Source organism: Anastrepha obliqua, chromosome 4 (genome assembly GCF_027943255.1).
Source record: "Anastrepha obliqua isolate idAnaObli1 chromosome 4, idAnaObli1_1.0, whole genome shotgun sequence".
Lineage (NCBI taxonomy): Eukaryota > Metazoa > Arthropoda > Insecta > Diptera > Tephritidae > Anastrepha > Anastrepha obliqua.
The window spans coordinates 54,913,167-54,936,796 of NC_072895.1; the positions used below are offsets into that span (position 1 = coordinate 54,913,167).

Here is a 23,630-nt window from a genome sequence, read left to right on the forward strand (position 1 = left end):
TGGTGTTGTAACCCTTCTGAAGAGCTACCCACCAAACTAAGTCACCGTATGTCAAAATTGTCAGAACCATTAAGTTGTACATCCAAAGTACGACACGTGGCTCGAGACCCCATTTTTTTCCCAACATAGATTTAAAGGCGTAGAAGGCTATATTGGCCTTCTTAACTCGATTTTCGATGTGCAGCTTCCAGTGGAGGTTGGGGTCAAGTATTACACCAAGATACTTGATTTCCGATGAAAGAGTAAGACACTGGTTGTTAAGTCTAGGAAGTTTAAAAGGTGGAGGCTTGTATTTTCTGGTGAATAGCATCAACTCCGTTTTGTCAGAGTTGACTCTGAGACCGCTACTGGCGGCCCATCTGCTGAGTATAGCCAGTGCACCCTCCAAAATTTCAGCCATTATGGGATGGGAAGGGACCTGAGACCATTAGGACCAAGTCATCGGCTTATGCTACCACCTTTGAAAAGTTTGAACCGTATACGCATGAATGCTTCGAGTGAATTCGAGGTAAATAATAAATAATAATTGGCGCTCACGCCTTCATTTGGGTGTTTTTAATTTATTTAATTAAATATAAGAGTTCAAAATTATATCGAATTCATATTTGTTTAACAAAAAATCAAATTATGTTCAACTCAAGATCTACTTACTTGGATCATTCATAATACGAACTTTATGTATAAATGTTGCTTGGCAACTCTGTTTGTAACCCATGTTACTATCAGCAGCGCAGTAAAATTAATCTTAGGAGTTATCAATAAAAATTAGTTATCAAGCTTTCAACCTAAATAAAAGAAATTGAACTATTATGATTTTAGTACAAAAATCTATTCTACCAAGTACGGTGGCCTTGTTCTTAATTGAGTAATACGAGTACTAACGAAAGCAAAAGTGAAATTGATAAATGAATAAATTTTGTATGAAAGGGATACATTTTTAGATCGTCAAAATTAAAAATGGTAATTATAAGGAAGTATACCCAAATTTTAATATTATTACAAAAAAGCAAAAGATAGATCAAAAATAAAGTAATTTTTTTTATTAATTTTTTTTTTCAAGTGCTATATGGTCCTAAAAGCATTTAAATTATCGTAGAAAAGTTACTCGACAAGGTTCTCTTAATTTATATGAAGTCTGTTGAACATTGATAAATCAAAAAAAAAAATAAACAAAAAAAAAGCGCAAATGGTAAATAACATTTTTTCGAGGTCTAAAATTGAAGTTCTGAAGTTGATTCACTATACTTCATGTGGTAAAATACTACAAATGACCACAGCGAATCGATAGCGAACTGTCGATTTAGAAAATGAAGTAATAAATTAAAGTGCCGCGCAGGTATCCAAGTCGAATCGCTGATCCATATAATTGTAATATAGTTGCATATTTTATTCAGGTTCAAGCCCTGCAGTGCCGTATTTTTGTTTAAGTTTTTTAACAGCATAGTGTGATTTGATGGATAAAAAATTGTCAGACTAATTTATTTAAAAAAATGGCCTTGAGCAGTCTAATAACGAAAAATTCTTATGTAATTTTTATGATCTACATATTGAGCGGCCACTTTAGCCGAATGGAGTATGTAGGTTCGAATCTTCGTGCACGAAGCATCACAATGAATGTACACCATGTTTTCTGCAATGAAAAAGCGCCTCATAAAAAATATCTGTGGTTCGGAAGAGGAACTCGACCAAACACCTAACAGAAGTGTCCATGCCAATTATTTATTATTTATTATTTATTGAAAACATAGCAATGACAAAGCAATCAATGCTTATGTTCGGCGCCAAAACTTTAGGCATAGTATGATAGTTAAATCATATAGTATGGGGAAATTTTTGCCATCGGTGTGGAATAGACCAACGATTGTATTAGCAGATTCACTAGTTACATACATATATAAGCCGAAATGTATGGAGTATTTAAAAGTGCTAAATTAAAAAAAAAACCCTAATTAGTGCTTTCGTTCATTTTCAAAATTTTCCACGATTGTAAAAATACATTTTAAGAAAAAATCAAATGTTGAATAAAACTATACTAACTAGCCTAATAAACGACGTGAAACCCACATAAGCTCTATTTGTGAAATATTTATTTTAGCCGTTAGAAAAATCAGTTTTCGGAAATTTTACTTAGATCACTTAAAGCCCCAAGGAATGGACACTTGTAAGTTAAAAGTTCATACGAACGGAATTTTTTCACTTTTACGAAATACCTATTGGCCTTTAAAGACATGTATAATTTTTTGGTAAATTTTTGTATTATAAGGGGTCCCGGTGGTCAAGAGCTCGAAAATTTAGGGTATTTTCAGGAATTTTTTTTGCAATAAAAAAATTAAAAACGATATTTAAATTTTTTAGGCTTGTTATTTAACTTCTATTTATCTGCAACACAAGAGCCAAAACAATATTAGTCATTATAATTGTAGCTATCTCCCGTACTAGAATAAAAAAAATGACAAAATGGCGCGGTTTTGAATTTGACACTCTAAAAATCGTTTTTTTTCAGTTTTTTAATCAAAAAATACAAAATAATTGAAATAACAATATGATTCTAGTACCGGCGATAGGCATTGATGTTGTGAACAAGATATTAAAATTTCAGACGATTCGGTTGAATAGCTTTTTTTGTTTTGTTTGACAACACCAGGTCGAAAGAAGTAGTAAATTTTTAGCCCAATAATGAAAACACATTAAAAAATAAATGAAATGGTTTTATTGTTTTTCTAGAAGACAATACGCTTCCGCAATCGGTTGAATCAATTTTGAAAAAACACTTTTAGTATTCCGAAGTCGATGCCTACAAAACGAGCTGTTTAAATAACTCCATCAGGCGTTGAAAAACGTTCACTTCGCATTTTATTTTTGATGTTCGGGAACAAAAAGAAATCATTAGGTAGCAAGTCTGGTCTGTAAAGCGGGTCACGCATTAATTCGATCTTTTGACTGCTCAAAAACTCTCTTGAGTGAGCCAATACGAGAGAGCTCACTTGTCGGGGTGAAGGATGATTCGTCTTCGGTGGATGGTTTTCCTTAATTCACCGAAAAATACTGGCAAACAAATAATTGTATACCACTGAGAATTGACTGATTTAAGTTTCTCCTGTAGAACAGTTGCGTTATGACCAGATTTTCCCAAAAACAAAAAACAGACGACTATTAGACTATTTGGTGCTTCTTCCGCGAATTGGAATTATTTTATTGGATTAAGTTCATCTTGGAATACTCATACTGTCGATTGATATTTGATTTCAGGCTTGTATACATATTTTCATATCATATCATGTTTCTTCTAGTTTTACCTGGAAATTTATTAAATTTAATAGATTCAATTGGATGAATCGAGACCGAATTTGAATATAAAACTTTCCGCTTATAACCACCAAATGTCGGGCACTTTAAACGATGCTTATATCTTGGAAATGCTGTATGTGCTTGTATCACTTTCTCTTCCACTTTCGAAAGTTTTACCGTTAAAAGGCTTGTTCCAATGAGTTCCTTGCGGCAACGCATTTTACTGACGTAGGTGGCAGGTGCGATCTCAACTTTGTGATCGGGACACAAATGGATTTATCAGGAATAATTTTAAATGCGTATATTTACTGAAGAATTAAAAAAAGAGGTTGTCTGTAAAGTCGGTTTACGGAAGATAGTTTAACGTGGCAACATCATAAGAAAATACTGATGGAGTGGTTGCAGTTTTCAAAAGAAAATTTTAATTTTGTTTGTTTGATAGATAGTTTGTATGGATATAGAGAAGGAGGTAAATGGAATTGCAATGGAATTGATCTAGTTACATTTACACAAACGTGAAAAATGACGAAACATTTATCAAATTCATGAAAGATATGTTCAATATCGATTGTGCATCAGACGTTAATAAGTCAACCACACTAAGAGGCAACATCATCAATTTGACTTTTTCAAGCCACATTCCACTCGAAACACTCCCTTTCGTTTCCTACTTTTCTTATCATATCACATCGTAGAGAATATATTCGTACATTTCATATATGTCCACATGATTTGTATGCATCTTTGTATATATGCACGTTAATATGTATTGGCATAGGACATATGTGGACTAGGAAAATTGCACCAAAGTATATGTATGTATGCATGTTTATATACATATATTATTATTACAAGGTATGTGGTAAATATTACCATAAATTTTTTCCTTCATATATAATAATAAATTAATAATAAAAACATTAATACAACAGGTATTATTAACAACTAGTTATTATTATAACTAATTATAAATTCGGTATATATATATCATTATTTATATTTTTATATTTATATATACAAATAACCCATTAAATAAATATTATTGTTATATTTATTTGTACATAAACATAATAATAACATATATAAACATCATTATTTTTATATAAACATAAACACAATAATATATATATATATATATACAATATATATAAACACATCATTGTTATGTATATAAACATAATACTGCACACACAAACCAAAACACAACACAACATAACATAACATTGCATAACATAACATAAACATAAGCAAGGTAAGGCCGTATGAGCAAGAAAACGGCGCATGAGCAAGATAACGACGCATTTTTTGGTGCGTGGAGCCGGCTACATTGAATTATAAGATTATCACGTCAAAAAAACATAGTTAAATGGAGAACACAAATTTTCGCGAGACCCATTCCTGTACTATCTCCTTTGTTGAAGATGCAAAGGTGCATGTGAATTGACACAATTTATTTTTAGAGTTACATTTATTTTTAGTAAATTATTTGATATAATAAGAAACACCACTGTTAAAAATTGCACGATACACAATTTTTTTTCTTTAGGGGATTCATTAAAATTATTTAAAAGGAAGAAGTCAATATACTATATTTTTCAAAATTGGCATACAGTTTTCTATACATTAAAATAATATATATTGTATTTTTTTTTATTTTAATCATTTAAAATGGCGGATGTAAACTCAATTCTTCCAGGAAGGTCGCAGCGGGGCTTCACAATCGGCGGGCATTGTACCATCGGCGTCAGTGACCTGAATACAAAAAACTACAATTTTTTGTTTATTAATGTATTAATTTCTATGTGAATTAAACGAAAATGGAAAACAAATCACGGAATAAAATGCTTCACAAAAAAAAAAAGAATTTTGGGGCGAATTTTCCTACTATTTTTGCTTCGAAAAAATTATTTTTTCGAAATATTGTAAATTCATATAGAAAGTAATATCGTAAAACAGATGTGTGCAAAATTTCAGGGAGATCGGTCAATACCTTTTCAAGTTATCATGTAAGCCAATTCGAAAAATATAGTTTTGAGAAAAACGCGTATAAAGTTTGAATACGTAACTATACCTCTCCCAGCGCTCGAATGCAAAGAATAGAGTCGTCACGGTTGACGATCCATAATATAAAACATACTTAAATGCGCGCTCTTAAAATTTTTTGACACACTCTTTAAGGATTATATTAACATTTGATGAAAAAAAAATTTTTTTTCGAAATTTTACAGGTATCTGTGCCCTTAAACAGTTGTCATTTGGGTAGGATTTGCGTAAGGCAAAAGTAGAAAGTAGGAAACTTTTGTGCATATCGGCATGACGTAGGGCCCGTATAGGGTGCTTTCTAATTTTGTATTAAATTATAAAGTAGCCTCTCATACATCGTTTGAGACATAACTTTTAACAGCATTCATTAAATTTACATCTTGCTTATTTCCACACAGCGTTTAAAAATCTGTTACATTCTTCTGTCACTTTCCATCCTGGTGGCTCAATCACCTATTACTGATGGCGCGAAAATCCTCGCTGTGTATTCATTTGCAGGCAGAAGTCACTTCATGATGCATCGTGCGCTGATCAGCGAGTTGGTTAAACATGGCCATCAGGTAGAACTATCATTTTATCTAAATTGTATTGAATGAAATTAAACTAATTCCTCTACCGAGCAATCAATAGGTCACCATGATAACCGCACTAACACTAGAACCACTTAAATTGGGCAGCAACTATACAGAGATACTTATTGAACCGGAGTTCGATATAAGGAAAGATGGTGAGTGTTTGCGTCAAACACTTGTGCTCATGTTATTTAGTCACTTTACCTTTTTATAATATTCGCAATATTTTAGTGCTTCAATTTTAATTGTTTCAAATGTTTCGTTTTTTTTTTTACAATATAATAATACAGTTCATCCCATAACAAAGACCAAGTTAAGTTCCAAATTTTTTTCAAAATTCACAAAAATTTAACAAATTTCATAAAATTCTCATCAAAATTTCAACATTTTAATCAGAAAGTTTTTTTAGCAAACTAGGAAAAGAGCTGGAAGTTTATTTGGTAAAAATTCTGAACATCGCATGCCATTTTTATTAATAACTACCAATTATGAGTTTAATTATGCTAAAATTGAATTTTGTTATATTATATTACAATATATCAGAATTGAATAACTTGAACCTGCTAGAAATACTGATAAAATAACCCGTTGAACTTCATACAAAGTGTGGAACTTTTATATATAAAGTTTGCATTATTTAATGACCTTTATTTTGATAAAAAATTAAGTAAAACTTTTAGCACAAAAAATATTGTAAATATTGGGAAAAGACAAAGCGACTTAATTATGTCAGCACTAGTGCACATACGCACATACGATATTTAAGATTATAATACATTCAACGCACTTCTCTTGTAGCTCAAGAGCACTTTGGCGCAATTTCGATATATGATTTGAAACACGATATGTCATTATTAATGGAAATGCTGCACGTAATGGGCATATCCACCACAGAGCACGCACTCAAGCAGCCCAAAGTACAGGACATCATCAATGCCAAACAAACTGAGGGTGTATATGATTTATTATTGGTAGAGCAATTGTATCAAGACGCATTCTTAGCATTAGCCCACGTTTACAATATACCTGTAATCAGCTCTGCAACATTTGCTCAACAAATTTATATGAGTCAGATGTTTGGCATTATCACACCTTGGTCATATGTGCCTCACAGTTATCTACCACTAACTGAGCACATGACTTTCTGGGAACGTGTACAAAATACTTACCACTCATTATATTATGACCTCTATCGAGAATTTAAAACCTTTCCAGAAATGGATAAGCTTGTAAAGAAATACTTTGGACATTTGCCAAGTAAGACACTGAAACATTTTTTTAAACGTATTTAGTCACATGAAGAAGTTAACCTACTTGTATTATATTTATTTCCAACTTTTCCGCAGTTGAATTCCCAAGTGTTTCGGCTATGGATAAGAATCTCTCTGCCACATTAATTAATAACTATACACCGTTATCATCGGCCGGTCCTACAATAGATAGCATGATCAATGTCGGTGGCATGCATATTTATCCACCAAAGCCACTTCCCACAGATCTACAGAAATTTTTAGATGAATCAGAAAATGGCGTAATTTACTTCAGTTTGGGCACTCTAGTTCAGGGTAAGGATATGCCACCAGAAAAGCTGCAGGTTTTCCTTGATGTGTTCAGTCAACTGAAACAACGCGTCTTATGGAAATTCGAAAATGATAGCATTGCAAATTTACCAAAAAATGTTATGATAAAGAAATGGATGCCACAAAATGATATTTTGGCACACCCTAATGTGCGCGTTTTCATCGCTCACGGTGGGCTCTTTGGCACACAAGAAGCCGTGTATCATGCCGTGCCAATACTAGGCATGCCCTTCTTCTGCGATCAGGTAAGTTAACTATGAGATAAATATGTTTATATATGAGACCGGTTAGTTTCGAAAGTAGATAAAAAAAGTTAGTTTCGGAACACTAATTTACACATAATAGCCGCATACATACTTTGTTAGGTGTTTGCCCAAGTTTGTTTTCCAATTTCATGTGTACGGGTGCAGCTGGCCACTGCTACGGCACAGCTCGGTTTGTCAACATGTTGCGCAACATTTATGTTCTTACGACTCTTTAGTTCGTCAATTGAAACGTGTTAGTAAAAGTTTTAGCAAATTAATATCAGTTCATTACCCGAATTCCGTGTTTGTACCGATTATAAAGGCTTTCAATTACTTCAGAAGTCACTTCTATTCGTCTCATTGTTGTGAGTTTTCGAAGTCGATGCAGACTTCTCATAGCATTAAAATTACTCACATATGGGAGGAAAAAGCAATAAGCTCTGTTGAATTTGAGCGGTGCATTATAATAGAAGTATGGTGAAAAGAAGATGTGGCCAACATCGAACCGTTAAACGGCTCCCGGCGAATTGAAACCCGCTGATTTGCTGGCATAACATAGAATGTTTCGGCGGTTTATTTACGGCAAAACTGCAAAATCCAATTTCAACATACTACTAAGTCAATAGTTGTGCTAATTTTTGGGTAATCGGACAAATGTAAAACGCATTCAGCAGATTTTTATCTCATAGTTTAAAATCGGTGCGAAGTTTGCACAATGTGCTCTTAAGAATACGTGCGAAATGTGCGGGCAGATTTGGCTTCTAAATCTTCTATGACGTGGCAGCCGCAGTTACTCCCAAAATTTTGCTTCCAATAGTCAAACTTTGTAATCTATTATCCTTGAATATAAGTGCAATACTTATTATATCTCCCGATATGTTTTCTCTCCCTCCATATAGTATCTAAATTTGAAGAAAGCTGAGCATGGCGGCTATGCCATTACTTTGGATTTACACACGCTTACTCGGGATGATTTGAAGAATGGTCTGCAGCAATTGCTTTTCAACTCCACCTATCGTGACACTATCAAGCGGATCTCGCGAATCTTCCACGATCGTCCCATGGGCCCACGGGAGACGGCACTCTACTGGATTGATTATGTGATACGTCACAAAGGCGCACGTCATTTGCGCGCAGCTGGTTTGGATTTGAAATGGTACCAATTTTATTTACTGGATGTTATCGGTCTGGCTGTAGCTGTCATAGTTGTAGCGCTCGGCGTTGTAGTAACGCTAGTGTGTTGGTTTTTACAAAGAATCAAGGGTGCGAAAAGCAAACAAAAAGTGCAATAAAAATTTGGGTGTGGGTATTTTCTATACCTTTGTTAAAAAAGGTAATTAAGTTTAAAGAAGTATTTTGCTTTAAAAGGAATAGAATATTTTAAATTCAAAATAAAATTTTACTTTTAACTATACTGGGGTGTGGTAGCTTTATTATATGAAATGAGGTAGGCAAGAACAAAAAGCTTACCATTTTTTCACATTTTTTTTTTTCAAATTAACATCTCAGACATGATGGCATGTAGTCATCATAGTTAGATCTTTCATTTGTTTGTTGAATTAAAATCTAAATTAAATCAAGATAGTTAGGTAAAATGGCTTTTTCGTTATTAAAACCGTATTCTCTCAGCCGAAATCAGTAAAAAACTTAAACACAACTTTTTAATTTTTTTTTAATTATTCTGCATGTATGAGCTCTTTTTTAGCTAGATGAGAACTGTCAACAACTATGGCTAATTGTGCTGACATTTCTGTTCAGTAAGGCTTGGTAAGTCATCATGGATCGTTGAACGCCAAAACAACACTTCCAACTTGTGGAAATTCACTTCGAGCAAAATAAATATGCTCACTAAGTTTATAAAGCGAAGTGTTAAAGATAGCGCTGAACTGTCGATTCTTGCCGTTCTCAACTTGTTGGCTGATTAGACTCATTTAGAATTCTTATTGAGATTTATTGAAAACAGTAGTCACGAATTGGCCTGATCGAATGTACCATTTACAATATACAAAAATAAATGCCATGCAATTGTCTACCAAATTATAACAAAAAAATGCATTCCAACAATTTCTCTGTTTTGTATTACTATTTTAAGTTCTCAAGCTCTTTAAAACAGTACGCTTTTTCAAGAAACAGGTCGGATTGTCTTTTTAAGTATGCCCTATCCAAGTCTTGCAAATAAAACTGATGAGATTTTGAGTCGCCGTACGCTATACTAATACACAGGGTCCGGCAGTCGAAATATAACCAATTAAAAAGGCCATAAATTTAGTTTGGAAAATTACTTTTATTCAATTCAAAGTAAAAAATGTGTGAAAATAATACAAAATTAAGAATCAATCGCTATGACCACCTTTTGCCCTGACTATGGCCTTGAGACAATCTAGAAACGAATCGCAAGCTAGCCGAATGTGACTTACAGGTATTTTTTCCCAATCGCGGACAATGGCTGTTTTAAACGCCTCGAAACTTGTGAATCTTTTAGTTCGGACCTTGCTCTCCAAAAGGGCCTAAAGAGAATAATCCATCCCATTCGCGGCTGGTGAGTTTGAGAGCCATTGTCGCCCGTCGCTCTTACTATTAAGATAAGATAAGTCGTAACATAGTAGATGTACCGGAAGGTGCCTCTAGAATGACAATTTAAAGCTTATTAAGTAAAGTATTTCATTTACATTGAAAAGATTTTTGTGCAAATCAATATAAATTGAATTTTAATATTTATTTATTAATTTTTTTTATTATTAATATAATTTATTAAAAATAATTATAAAAAATAATGTTTTAGTAAGTTTTAGTGAAAAAATAATTTTAATAATAGTTTATTATGTATTGTGAAAGAATATTGAAATAAATTGAAAAATTTTTAATTAAAAAGAAAATTTAGTTAATTGTACCTTGTGTATCAGGGTTGATCTAATAATTAATAATTATTTATTAATCTCGATTTTATAAGAGTTAATAATTTATAAAAGTTAATGTATCAAAATTATTTTAAATAAATTATTAGAAATGAAATGTTATTCGTTTATAAAGGTATCTAGTTTTTTTAGAAATAAATTTAATTTACAAATTTTTAATTTTTAATTTATTTTTTTAATTTAAAAATTTATTAATTTGAATATTTTAAGGGATAAGCTTTAAAATAAAATATTAAAAATTATTGAATAATCTATTTAAAATGTATGCATAGAATTAGCAATCATTTATAAGTTTGTTATAAATTATTTTATAATTTATATTATTTAATTTTATTTTCATTGAATTTATAAAAATTTTTTTATTAATTTTAAAATAAAAAGTAATAATGATCAAATTAGTATATTTAATTATTGTTAAAATATTTTATATTGAAAAGTTTATATAAAGAACTCGGCAAATTTTATTTATACTCGCCTGTTTAACAAAAACATGTCTTTTTGAATTAAATTTAAAGTCTGACCTGCCCACTGAATAATTTTAAATGGCCGCAGTATTTTGACTGTGCAAAGGTAGCATAATCATTAGTCTTTTAATTGGAGGCTGGTATGAACGGTTGGACGAAGTATAAGCTGTTTCATATAAATTTATAATAGAACTTTATATTTTAGTTAAAAAGCTAAAATTTTATTAAAAGACGAGAAGACCCTATAAATCTTTATATTTAATATTAACTAAATTTTTTTGATTTATTTTATTTTTTTAATATTAATTATTTTGTTGGGGTGATATTAAAATTTAATGAACTTTTAATTTTTTAAAATCATTAATTTATGAATTATTGATCCATTAATATTGATTATAAGATTAAGTTACTTTAGGGATAACAGCGTAATTTTTTTTGAGAGTTCATATCGACAAAAAAGTTTGCGACCTCGATGTTGGATTAAGGTATAATTTTGGGTGTAGCCGTTCAAAAATTAAGTCTGTTCGACTTTTAAATCCTTACATGATCTGAGTTCAGACCGGCGTAAGCCAGGTTGGTTTCTATCTTTAATAAATTGTAATATTTTAGTACGAAAGGACCAAATATTAAAATAATTATATTTTAAATAATAGAATATTATTAATATAAATAAACTATTTTGGCAGATTAGTGCAATAAATTTAGACTTTATTTATGTAGTTTATACTACAAATAGTACTTGATTTTTATGGAAATGATTTTATCTTTTGTTGGTAGATTAATTTTGGTGATTTGTGTTTTAGTAAGAGTAGCTTTTTTAACTCTTTTGGAACGTAAAGTATTAGGATATATTCAGATCCGTAAGGGTCCTAATAAGGTTGGTTTAATGGGGATTCCTCAACCTTTTTGTGATGCAATTAAGTTATTTACTAAGGAACAAACTTATCCTCTTTTATCAAATTATATTTCTTATTATTTTTCTCCTATTTTTTCTTTATTTATTTCTTTAATTGTTTGATTATGTATTCCTTTATTTGTAAAATTATTTTCTTTTAATTTAGGTATTTTATTTTTTTTGTGTTGTACTAGATTAGGAGTTTATGCTGTTATAGTAGCTGGTTGATCATCTAATTCTAATTATGCTTTATTGGGAGGGTTGCGAGCTGTTGCTCAAACTATTTCTTATGAAGTTAGAATGGCTTTGGTTTTATTATCTTTTGTTTTTTTAATTGGAAGTTATAATATTTTAGATTTTTTTTATTATCAAAGTTATATTTGATTTGTTGTTATTATATTTCCAGTTAGACTTGTTTGATTTTGTATTTGTTTAGCTGAAACTAATCGAACACCTTTTGATTTTGCTGAAGGTGAGTCTGAATTAGTTTCAGGGTTTAATATTGAATATAGAAGTGGTGGATTTGCTTTGATTTTTATAGCTGAATATGCTAGAATTTTATTTATAAGTATATTATTTTGCGTAATTTTTTTTGGTTGTGATTTGTTTAACTTAGTATTTTATTTGAAATTGGTTTTTATTTCATTTGTTTTTATTTGAGTTCGTGGAACTTTACCTCGGTTTCGTTATGATAAATTAATATATTTAGCTTGAAAGTGTTTTTTACCTTTTTCTTTAAATTATTTATTATTTTTTATTGGAGTTAAATTATTTTTAATATATTATATATTGTTAATTAATTTTAGTAAAGTTAATAGGAAATTTTTGTTCCTATATTATGTTTTCAAAACATATGCTTGTTCAAGCTCATTAACTAGTTAATTAAATTATCTCATCATTTATTAATTAGTGGATTAATAATGTAATATAAGAAGTAAACTACCGTTAAAATTTGTCCAACTAGTACATAAGGGTCTTCTACAGGTCGTGCTCCGATTCATGTTAATAGAATTACAGTAACTACTATAATTCAAAATAGAATTTTATTTACAGGATAAAATTGGATCCCCCGGAAGTTTCTTAAATGATAGAATGGTAAAATTGCTAGAATTGCAATTGATAAAACTAATGCAATAACTCCTCCTAATTTATTAGGAATAGAACGTAAAATTGCATATGCAAATAGAAAGTATCATTCAGGTTGAATGTGTACTGGTGTTACTAGAGGATTAGCAGGGATGAAATTATCAGGATCTCCTAATAGATAAGGGTTAATTAAAGTTAATAATAGAAGTGCTATAATTATAATAATAAATCCTACAATATCTTTGTATGTAAAATATGGATGAAATGGGATTTTGTCAATATTAGAATTTAATCCAATTGGATTATTAGATCCTGTTTGATGTAAAAATAATAGATGAATTAATGTTATTGCTAATACAATAAATGGTAAAATAAAATGAAATGTAAAGAATCGTGTAAGAGTGGCATTATCCACTGCGAATCCCCCTCAAACTCATTGAACTAAATCAATTCCTAAGTAAGGAATTGCAGATAATAAGTTTGTAATAACTGTAGCTCCTCAAAATGATATTTGTCCTCAGGGTAAAACGTAACCTATGAATGCTGTTGCTATAACTAAAAATAAAATTAGAACTCCTACTAGTCATGTAGGTGTAAATAAATATGAACCGTAATAGATTCCTCGACCAATATGTAGATAAATACAAATGAAGAAAAATGATGCACCATTAGCATGTAAAGTTCGTAATAATCAGCCATAATTTACATCTCGACAAATATGATTAACACTATTGAAAGCTAAATTAATATCTGCTGTGTAATGTATAGCTAAGAAAAGTCCTGTTAGAATTTGGATAATTAAACATAATCCTAATAGTGATCCGAAGTTTCATCAGGCTGAAATATTAATTGGAGCTGGAAGATCTACTAGAGCATTATTTGCAATTTTGAATAATGGGTGTTGGGTTCGTAAAGGTTTGTTCATTAGTTTAATTTATTAATCGAAGGGGTCCGTAGAATAATTTAGTAATTTTTACTACTGCAATTAATGTAATTAATAAGTAATTTATTAACAAAATAGTAATTAAATTTGTTGGGTAATTGTACAATTTATGAAGATTTAGAGAATTTTCTTCTGAAAATATATTTAAATTAATTAAAGTTTGTATTTCGTTATTTTGAATGAAGGATGAAATGTATAATTTATCTATAAATCATCTGGTACTTATTAATAAAATGAAAATTAATATAAATGAATAAGCTGTTTTCATTGAAAGTGTAAATATTTCATTTGATGCTAGGGATGTAACGTAAATGAATAACACTAATACTCCTCCTAGGAAAATTAAAAATAATACATATGAGAATCAGAATCTTTTAGCTATTAATCCAGTTAGGAGACAAATTTGTAGTGTTTGAATTAATAATATTAATCCTATTGCTAATGGATGATTTATTTGAATAAAAATAAAACTAGAAATCAATGTTGTTGAGTATAAAGTTAATTGTATAATATCAGGAGGTAGTTTATTTAAAATATTAATTTTGGGGATTAATGATAAAGTTATTTCTTTTCTCTTGAAGTTTTAAAAGATTAATTCTTATTTTTGATTTACAAGACCAATGTTTTTGTTAAACTATTAAAACTAATGTTAATATTATTATATTGGGGATTACCTTGTTTTTTAATTTTAATAGGAGTATTTGTTTTTGTTTTTAATCGTAAACATTTATTATCTATGCTTTTAAGATTAGAGTATATTGTTTTAAGTTTATTTTTTTTATTATTTATTTATTTAAATTTAATAGATTTTAGAAGATATTTTAGTATAATATTTTTAACCTTTAGTGTTTGTGAAGGGGCTTTGGGTCTTTCAATTTTAGTATCTATAATTCGAACTCATGGAAATGATTATTTTCAGTCATTTAATGTATTACAATGTTAAAGTTAATTTTTATAATAATTTTTATTATACCTTTTTGTTTTATTATAAATTCATTTTGAACGGTTCAAAATTTACTATTTTTGGTAAGTTTTGTTTTTATTTTAATGAATTATTGTATAAATTATTTTGTAAATATTTCTTATTTTTTGGGATTTGATATTATTTCATATGGATTGATTTTATTAAGTTTTTGAATTTGTACACTTATAATTACTTCTAGTGAATCTATTAATAAATATAGTAATTATGAAAATTTTTTTTTAATTAATGTATTAATTTTATTATTATGTTTAGTTTTAACTTTTGGTAGAATAAATTTATTTATGTTTTATTTATTCTTTGAAAGAAGATTAATTCCTACTTTATTCTTAATTTTGGGTTGAGGGTATCAACCTGAACGTTTACAAGCTGGTATTTATCTTTTATTTTATACTTTATTAGTTTCTTTACCTATATTAGTAGGAATTTTTTATTTATATAATACTTTAATAACATTGAACTATTATCTTTTGATAAATTATATTAATTGTTATGATTTATTATATTTATCTTTAATTTTAGCTTTTTTAGTTAAAATACCTATATTTTTGGTTCATTTATGATTACCAAAAGCTCATGTAGAAGCACCTGTTTCTGGTTCAATAATTTTAGCTGGAGTTATATTAAAGTTAGGTGGGTATGGGTTATTACGAGTTTTTTCTTTTTTACAAGTAAGTGGTATTAAATATAATTACATTTGAATTAGAATTAGATTAATTGGAGGTGTTTTAATTAGTTTAGTTTGTTTACGTCAAACTGATTTAAAGGCTTTAATTGCTTATTCTTCTGTTGCTCATATAGGAATTGTTTTAGGAGGTCTTATAACTTTAAGATATTTAGGATTTTGTGGTTCTTATACATTAATAATTGCTCATGGACTTTGTTCTTCAGGACTTTTTTGTTTAGTTAATATTACATATGAACGGTTAGGTAGTCGAAGTTTATTAATTAATAAGGGTTTATTAAATTTTATACCTTCTATAACATTATGAGCTTGTTAAGAGCTTGTAATATAGCTGCACCTCCTTCTTTAAATTTATTAGGTGAAATTTGTTTATTAAATAGAATTGTTAGTTGATCTTGATTAACAATAATTTCTTTATCTTTATTATCTTTTTTTAGAGCTGCTTATACTTTATATTTATATGCTTATAGTCAACATGGTAAATTATTTTCTGGAGTTTACTCGTTTAGAGGTGGTAAAATTCGGGAATATTATTTATTATTTTTGCATTGATTTCCTTTAAATTTATTGATTTTGAAGAGTGATATTTGTATAATTTGACTTTAATTTTATTTAAATAGTTTATTTAAAATATTGATTTGTGGTATCAATGATATGATTTTTAATCATTTTAAATCGTGAGAAAGTATTTATCTATTTGTAGAATTAGATTTTTGGTTCTAATTTTATTTAGAATTAATTTTTTTTTATTTAGATTGTTAATGTTAATTAAGGATTTTTGTATATTTATTGAATGAGAAGTAGTTAGATTTAATTCTTGTAGAATTGTTATAACTTTTTTATTTGATTGAATGAGTTTATTATTTATATCTTTTGTTTTATTAATTTCTTCTTTAGTTATTTATTATAGAAAGGAGTATATAGGAGGAGATGTAAATATTAATCGTTTTATTATATTAGTTCTTATATTTGTTTTGTCTATAATATTATTAATTATTAGCCCTAATTTAATTAGAATTTTATTAGGATGAGATGGATTGGGGTTAGTTTCTTATTGTTTAGTAATTTATTTTCAAAATGTAAAATCTTATAATGCTGGTATATTAACTGCTTTGTCTAATCGAATTGGTGATGTTGCTTTTTTATTAGCTATTGCTTGAATATTAAATTATGGAAGTTGAAATTATATTTTTTATTTGGAAACAATAAAAAATAGAATTGAAATAGAAATTATTGGTAGCTTAATTATATTAGCTGCTATAACTAAAAGAGCACAGATTCCTTTTTCATCTTGACTACCTGCTGCAATAGCAGCTCCTACTCCTGTTTCTGCATTAGTTCATTCTTCTACTCTTGTTACTGCTGGAATTTATTTATTAATTCGGTTTAATATTTTATTATGTAATTCTTGAATAGGTCAAGTTTTACTTTTATTATCTGGTTTGACTATATTTATAGCTGGACTAGGAGCTAATTTTGAATTTGATTTAAAAAAAATTATTGCTCTATCTACTTTAAGTCAGTTGGGTTTAATAATAAGAATTTTATCAATAGGGTTTTATAAATTGGCTTTTTTTCATTTATTGAGTCATGCTTTATTTAAAGCATTATTATTTATATGTGCTGGGGCTATTATTCATAATATAAATAATTCACAAGATATTCGTTTGATAGGTGGGTTAGGAATTTATATACCTTTAACTTCTGGTTGTTTTAATGTTGCTAATTTAGCTTTATGTGGTATACCTTTTTTAGCTGGATTTTATTCTAAGGATTTGATTTTAGAAATTGTGTCTTTGAGTTATATTAATATATTTTCTTTTTTTCTTTATTTTTTTTCTACTGGATTAACTGTATGTTATTCTTTCCGGTTGGTTTATTATTCTATGACTGGTGAATTAAATTGTGGTTCTTTGAATATACTAAGAGATGAAGGATGAATTATATTGCGTGGTATGAGAGGATTATTAATTATAAGTATTATTGGTGGTAGTATACTTAGATGATTAATTTTTCCTACCCCTTATATAATTTGTTTACCAATTTATTTGAAATTATTAACTTTAATTGTTTGTATTGGTGGGGGGCTATTAGGATATTTAATTTCAAATGTATCTTTATTTTATTTTAATAAATCTTTAAATAATTATTTAGTAAGTTATTTTTCTGGTTCAATATGATTTATACCTTATATTTCTACTTATGGTGTGATTAATCCTCCTTTAGTTTTAGGAAGAATTGTTTATAAATCTTTTGATCAAGGATGGTCTGAATTTATAGGAGGACAGAATTTGTATAATAAGTTGATAGAATATTCTCAATTAGTTTATTTTTTACATAATAATAATTTAAAAATTTATCTGTTATTATTTGTTTTATGAATTACTTTCCTTTTTATGTTTTTTTTCTTATTTTATTCAAGTAGCTCAAATTGTAGAGTATGACACTGAAGATGTTAGGGTAATTGTTTAATTCTTGAATGTAGTGAATAATTTTTAGTAAATTATATAAAGGAAAATAACTTATTTGAAATGAAATAAGCTGTTTTCATTGAATTTTTTTTTAATTTTATTATTATTAGTTTTTATGAATTAATTTAAGTAATAAAATTTAGTAATTTATAAAAAAAATATTTTTAATTTTACAATGAAAATGTAATGTTTTTGTTAAACTATATAAATAGAAGTATAAATGGAATTTAACCATTAAAAGATAAAAGTTAGCAGCTTTTTCTTGAACATCTTACTTCCTTAATTGGAAACTAATTTTCAGTTCTATCATTAACAGTGATATGCCTCTTTTTGGCTTCAATTAAATTAATAATTAAGAATTTATTAAATAAATAGATTAAATTAAAATTTCGAATTTTAGAATAAGGGTAGTAAATTACCTAAAATTAGGTCGAAACTAATTGCAATAAATCGCTTCATATTCATTTTTCTTATTAAATTAATAATTAAGAATTTATTAAATAAATAAGTTTAATAAGATAGATTGAAAATTCAATACTTTTTGAATGCAAATCAAATGTTATAATTAACTACAATCCTATTTTATTTATATTATTTATAGTGTTAGTTAGATCAATTTAATATTCCTTGGTTTCATTCGTGGTATAAACCAATAATTAAGATTATAATAAAAATAATTGATGTAATTGTTCATATTATAATATTTGATAAATTAATAATTAAAATTATTGGTAAAATTAATGCAATTTCTACATCAAAAATTAAAAAAATAATTGTAATTAGGAAGAATCGTATAGAGAATGGAAGTCGTGATGATGATTTTGGGTCAAATCCACATTCAAATGGGGAACACTTTTCACGATCTGCTATACTTTTTTTTGATAAAATAGAAGCTAAAATTATTACAATACTTGTAATTGTTATTAGGGTTAGAGCTATAATAATAATTGAGAAAATTATCTATACTACTAATTAGTAGACTTTATGATTGGAAGTCAAATATACTTTATATATTATATAGATATTATAAATATTAATTATATTATTTTATTACCCTCCTCATCAATAAATTGAAATATATAAAAATAATCAAACAATATCAACGAAATGTCAGTATCAAGCAGCTGCTTCAAAACCGAAATGATGTGTTTTTGAAAAATGATTATTTAAATGTCGGATTAAACAGATTAATAAGAAAGTTGTTCCAATTAATACATGAATTCCATGAAATCCTGTAGCTATAAAAAATGTAGATCCGTAAACTGAATCAGCAATTGTGAATGGTGCTTCAATATATTCATACGCTTGTAAAATAGTAAAATATACTCCTAATAATACTGTGAAGAATAACCCTTGTGTAGCTTGAGAGTGATTACCTTCTATTAAACTATGATGAGCTCATGTTACAGTTACTCCTGAGGCTAATAAGATAGCTGTATTTAATAAAGGAATTTGAAATGGGTTAAAAGGTTTAATTCCGGCTGGTGGTCATGAAGCTCCTAATTCAATTGTTGGAGATAATCTACTATGAAAAAAAGCTCAAAAAAATGATACAAAAAATAAAACTTCTGATAAAATAAATAAAATTATTCCTCATCGTAGGCCTAATGTTACAGGTAGGGTGTGTAATCCTTGGAAAGTTCCTTCACGAGAAACATCTCGTCATCATTGATAAACAGTTAAAATAGTAATAATATTACCTAATAAGAATAATGAAATATCATATTGATGAAATCATTTAACTAAACCTGAAACTGATGTTATTGCTCCAATAGCTCCTGTTAAAGGTCATGGGCTATAATCTACTAAATGGAATGGATGATTAGCGTGTGTTAACATTATTTAGAATTAATTTACTTCTCTAGAGTATAAAGTACTTAATACTGCGAATACATAGGATTGAATAATTGCTACAGCTGATTCAAGTACTAATAAAGCAATTTGAGCAATAATTAATAGTGAAATAATAGTATATGAAAGTGATGGACCTGTATTTCCTAGAAGAGTCAATAGTAAGTGACCTGCAATTATATTAGCTGCTAATCGTACTGCTAAAGTTCCTGGTCGAATTAAATTTCTAATTGTTTCAATACATACTATGAATGGTATTAAAATTGCTGGCGTTCCTTGAGGAACTAAATGTGCAAATATATGTTGGGTATGATTAATTCAACCGTAAATTATGAAACATAATCATAAAGGTAAAGCTAATGTTAAAGTTAATGTTAAATGGCTTGTACTTGTGAAAATATAAGGGAATAATCCTATAAAATTATTAAATAAAATTAGTGAAAATAAAGAAACGAAAATAAAAGTTGATCCTGAATGTCCTGTAGATCCTAATAAAGTTTTAAATTCTTTGTGTAAAGTCAACAAAATTGAATTTCAGAAAATATGATATTGTGAAGGTATTAATCAATATGTTGAAGGGATTACTATTAATCCTAAAAGAGTTCTTATTCAATTAAGAGATAAATTAAAAATACTTGAGGTGGGGTCAAAAACTGAGAATAAATTTGTTATCATTTTCAATTAAGAGGTTGAGTTGAAGATTTTTTAATTGAATCAGATTTAGGAGATTGAGGGATTACAGAGTAATAATTTATTATTCTAAAAAGTATAAATGTGATAGAAAAAATAATAAATAAACTTAATCAACCAATTGGGGCTATTTGTGGGATTAAAAAATATTAATAAGTTTAATAATTTTAGTTTGACAAACTAATGTTATATATTTAACTAATTTTTTTTTTAATTAAATATAATTTATAAATCATTAGAAGTAAGTGCTAATTTACTATTGAGTGGTTTAAGAGACCAGTACTTGCTTTCAGTCATCTAATGATGAATTTACTCTATTTGTAATTCACTTAATAAAATGGTTAACAGGAATACTTTCAATGACAATAGGTATAAAACTATGATTAGCACCACAAATTTCAGAACATTGACCGTAGAATAATCCTGGTCGATTTATTAAAAAATTAATTTGATTTAATCGTCCAGGAGTTCCATCTACCTTTACTCCAAGAGCGGGTACTGTTCATGAATGGATTACATCTGCGGCTGTTACTAAAATACGAATTTGTGAATTTATTGGTAAAATAACACGATTATCTACATCTAGTAATCGGAATCTATCTGCTGTTAATTCATTTGTTGGGATTATATACGAATCAAATTCTACATTTATAAAATCTGAATATTCATAACTTCAGTATCATTGGTGTCCAATAGCTTTTAGAGTTACTGAAGGTTCATTAATTTCGTCAATTAAATATAAAAGTCGTAGAGAAGGAAAAGCAATAAATAATAGAATAATAGCTGGCAAAATTGTTCAAATTACTTCAATAGTTTGTCCATGTAGTAGATTTCGATTTGTATAGGAATTAAAAAATAATATAAATATTAAATAACCCACTAAAGTTGTGATTATTACTAAAATTATAAGGGTATGATCGTGAAAAAATGATAATTGTTCTATTAAGGGAGAGGCACTATCTTGAAGGCCAAGGGCTGCTCATGTTGTCATTATATAAATATGTATATCATATTATATGTATATATTAATAATTAAGAATTTATTAAATAAATAATTATTTTATATTTACGATTCTAATAAAAGTGAAATACTTTATATATGGAGCTTAAATCCATTGCACTAATCTGCCATATTAGAAATTAGTTAAAAGTGGCAATTCAGAATAACTGTGTTCAGCGGGAGGAGTATTTTGAAGTCATTCAATTGATGAACTTAGTTGTATAGGGTAAATAACTTGTCGTTGGGAAATTATGCTTTCTCAAATAATAAATAAGAAAAATAAAATTCCTAATAATGAAATAGAAGATCCAATAGTTGAGATAATATTTCATGTTGTATATGCATCTGGATAATCTGAGTATCGTCGGGGTATACCTGCTAGTCCTAAGAAATGTTGGGGAAAGAATGTTAAATTTACTCCGATAAATATAATAATAAATTGACTTTTTAATCATCTAGGATTTATATTTAATCCAGTAAGTAAAGGGTATCAGTGAATGAATCCAGCTATAATTGCGAATACTGCTCCTATAGATAATACATAATGAAAGTGTGCTACTACATAATAAGTGTCATGTAAAATAATATCTACAGATGAGTTAGCAAGTATTACTCCAGTTAATCCTCCTACTGTAAATAAAAAAACAAATCCTAGAGCTCATAATATTGCTGGTGAGTAATTTAATTGAGTTCCATGTAGTGTAGCTAATCAACTGAAAATTTTAATTCCTGTTGGTACTGCAATAATTATAGTAGCTGATGTAAAATATGCTCGTGTGTTTACGTCTATTCCAACAGTAAACATGTGATGAGCTCATACAATAAATCCTAATAGTCCAATTGCTATTATTGCATAAATTATTCCTAAAGAACCAAATGTTTCCTTTTTTCCTGATTCTTGACTAATAATATGAGAAATTATTCCAAATCCAGGTAAAATTAGAATATAAACTTCTGGGTGACCAAAAAATCAAAATAAATGTTGATATAGAATTGGATCTCCTCCTCCAGCAGGGTCAAAAAAAGATGTATTTAAGTTTCGGTCAGTTAATAATATAGTAATTGCACCAGCTAGTACTGGTAAAGATAAAAGTAATAAAAGTGCTGTTAATACTACAGCTCATACAAATAAAGGTATTCGATCAAATGTTATACCAGTAGATCGTATATTAATTACCGTTGTAATAAAATTTACTGCTCCTAGAATTGATGAAATTCCAGCTAAATGTAATGAAAAAATAGCTAAATCTACTGAAGCTCCTCCATGAGCGATTAAAGATGATAATGGAGGATAAACAGTTCATCCTGTACCAGCTCCGTTTTCTACTATACTACTTACTAGTAATAGTGTAAGAGAAGGGGGTAATAATCAAAATCTTATATTATTTATTCGTGGGAATGCTATATCAGGTGCTCCTAATATTAAAGGTACTAATCAATTTCCAAATCCTCCAATTATAATAGGTATTACTATAAAAAAAATTATTACAAATGCGTGAGCTGTTACAATTACGTTATAAATTTGATCATCTCCAATTAAGGCTCCTGGATGTTCTAATTCAGTTCGAATTAGAATTCTAAGAGATGTTCCTACTATTCCAGCTCATGCTCCAAAAATAAAATATAATGTTCCAATATCTTTATGATTTGTTGAGAATAATCATTGTCGCGATTAAGACAATTGAAATATTCTTTATTATTAAGTAAGAAATAAATAGATTAAATGGCTGAAGATTAGGCGATAGATTGTAAATCTATTTATAAGAATAAATTCTTTTTAATCAAAAATTTAATTAAAAAATTTAGTTTAAATAACAAAATCAAATTAATTAAATAATTAAGAATTTATTAAAAAAATAGATTAAACTAAATTTAAATTTTAGAGCTTTATAGTCAATAATGACATTAGACTGCAATTCT

At 28.2% G+C, this 23,630-nt stretch overlaps 1 protein-coding gene and 4 pseudogenes across 1 annotated transcript; 2 read left to right on the forward strand and 3 right to left on the reverse strand.

Moving 5' to 3' along the window:
* The first annotated feature begins 484 nt into the window (after window positions 1-484).
* Window positions 485-9,020, forward strand: LOC129244158 (UDP-glucosyltransferase 2-like). Its single transcript, XM_054881775.1, has 6 exons — window positions 485-508; window positions 5,730-5,891; window positions 5,962-6,058; window positions 6,702-7,160; window positions 7,250-7,728; window positions 8,628-9,020. The coding sequence occupies exons 1-6, from the start codon at window positions 485-487 to the stop codon at window positions 9,018-9,020; spliced, it is 1,614 nt and encodes a 537-aa protein (XP_054737750.1).
* A 3,872-nt stretch (window positions 9,021-12,892) lies between these two features.
* LOC129244726 (cytochrome b-like) lies at window positions 12,893-14,083 on the reverse strand (annotated as a pseudogene).
* Window positions 14,013-15,570, reverse strand: LOC129244159 (NADH-ubiquinone oxidoreductase chain 6-like; annotated as a pseudogene).
* A 1,160-nt stretch (window positions 15,571-16,730) lies between these two features.
* LOC129244160 (NADH-ubiquinone oxidoreductase chain 5-like) lies at window positions 16,731-18,072 on the forward strand (annotated as a pseudogene).
* A 3,771-nt stretch (window positions 18,073-21,843) lies between these two features.
* LOC129244161 (cytochrome c oxidase subunit 1-like) lies at window positions 21,844-23,379 on the reverse strand (annotated as a pseudogene).
* Window positions 23,380-23,630: the final 251 nt, after the last annotated feature.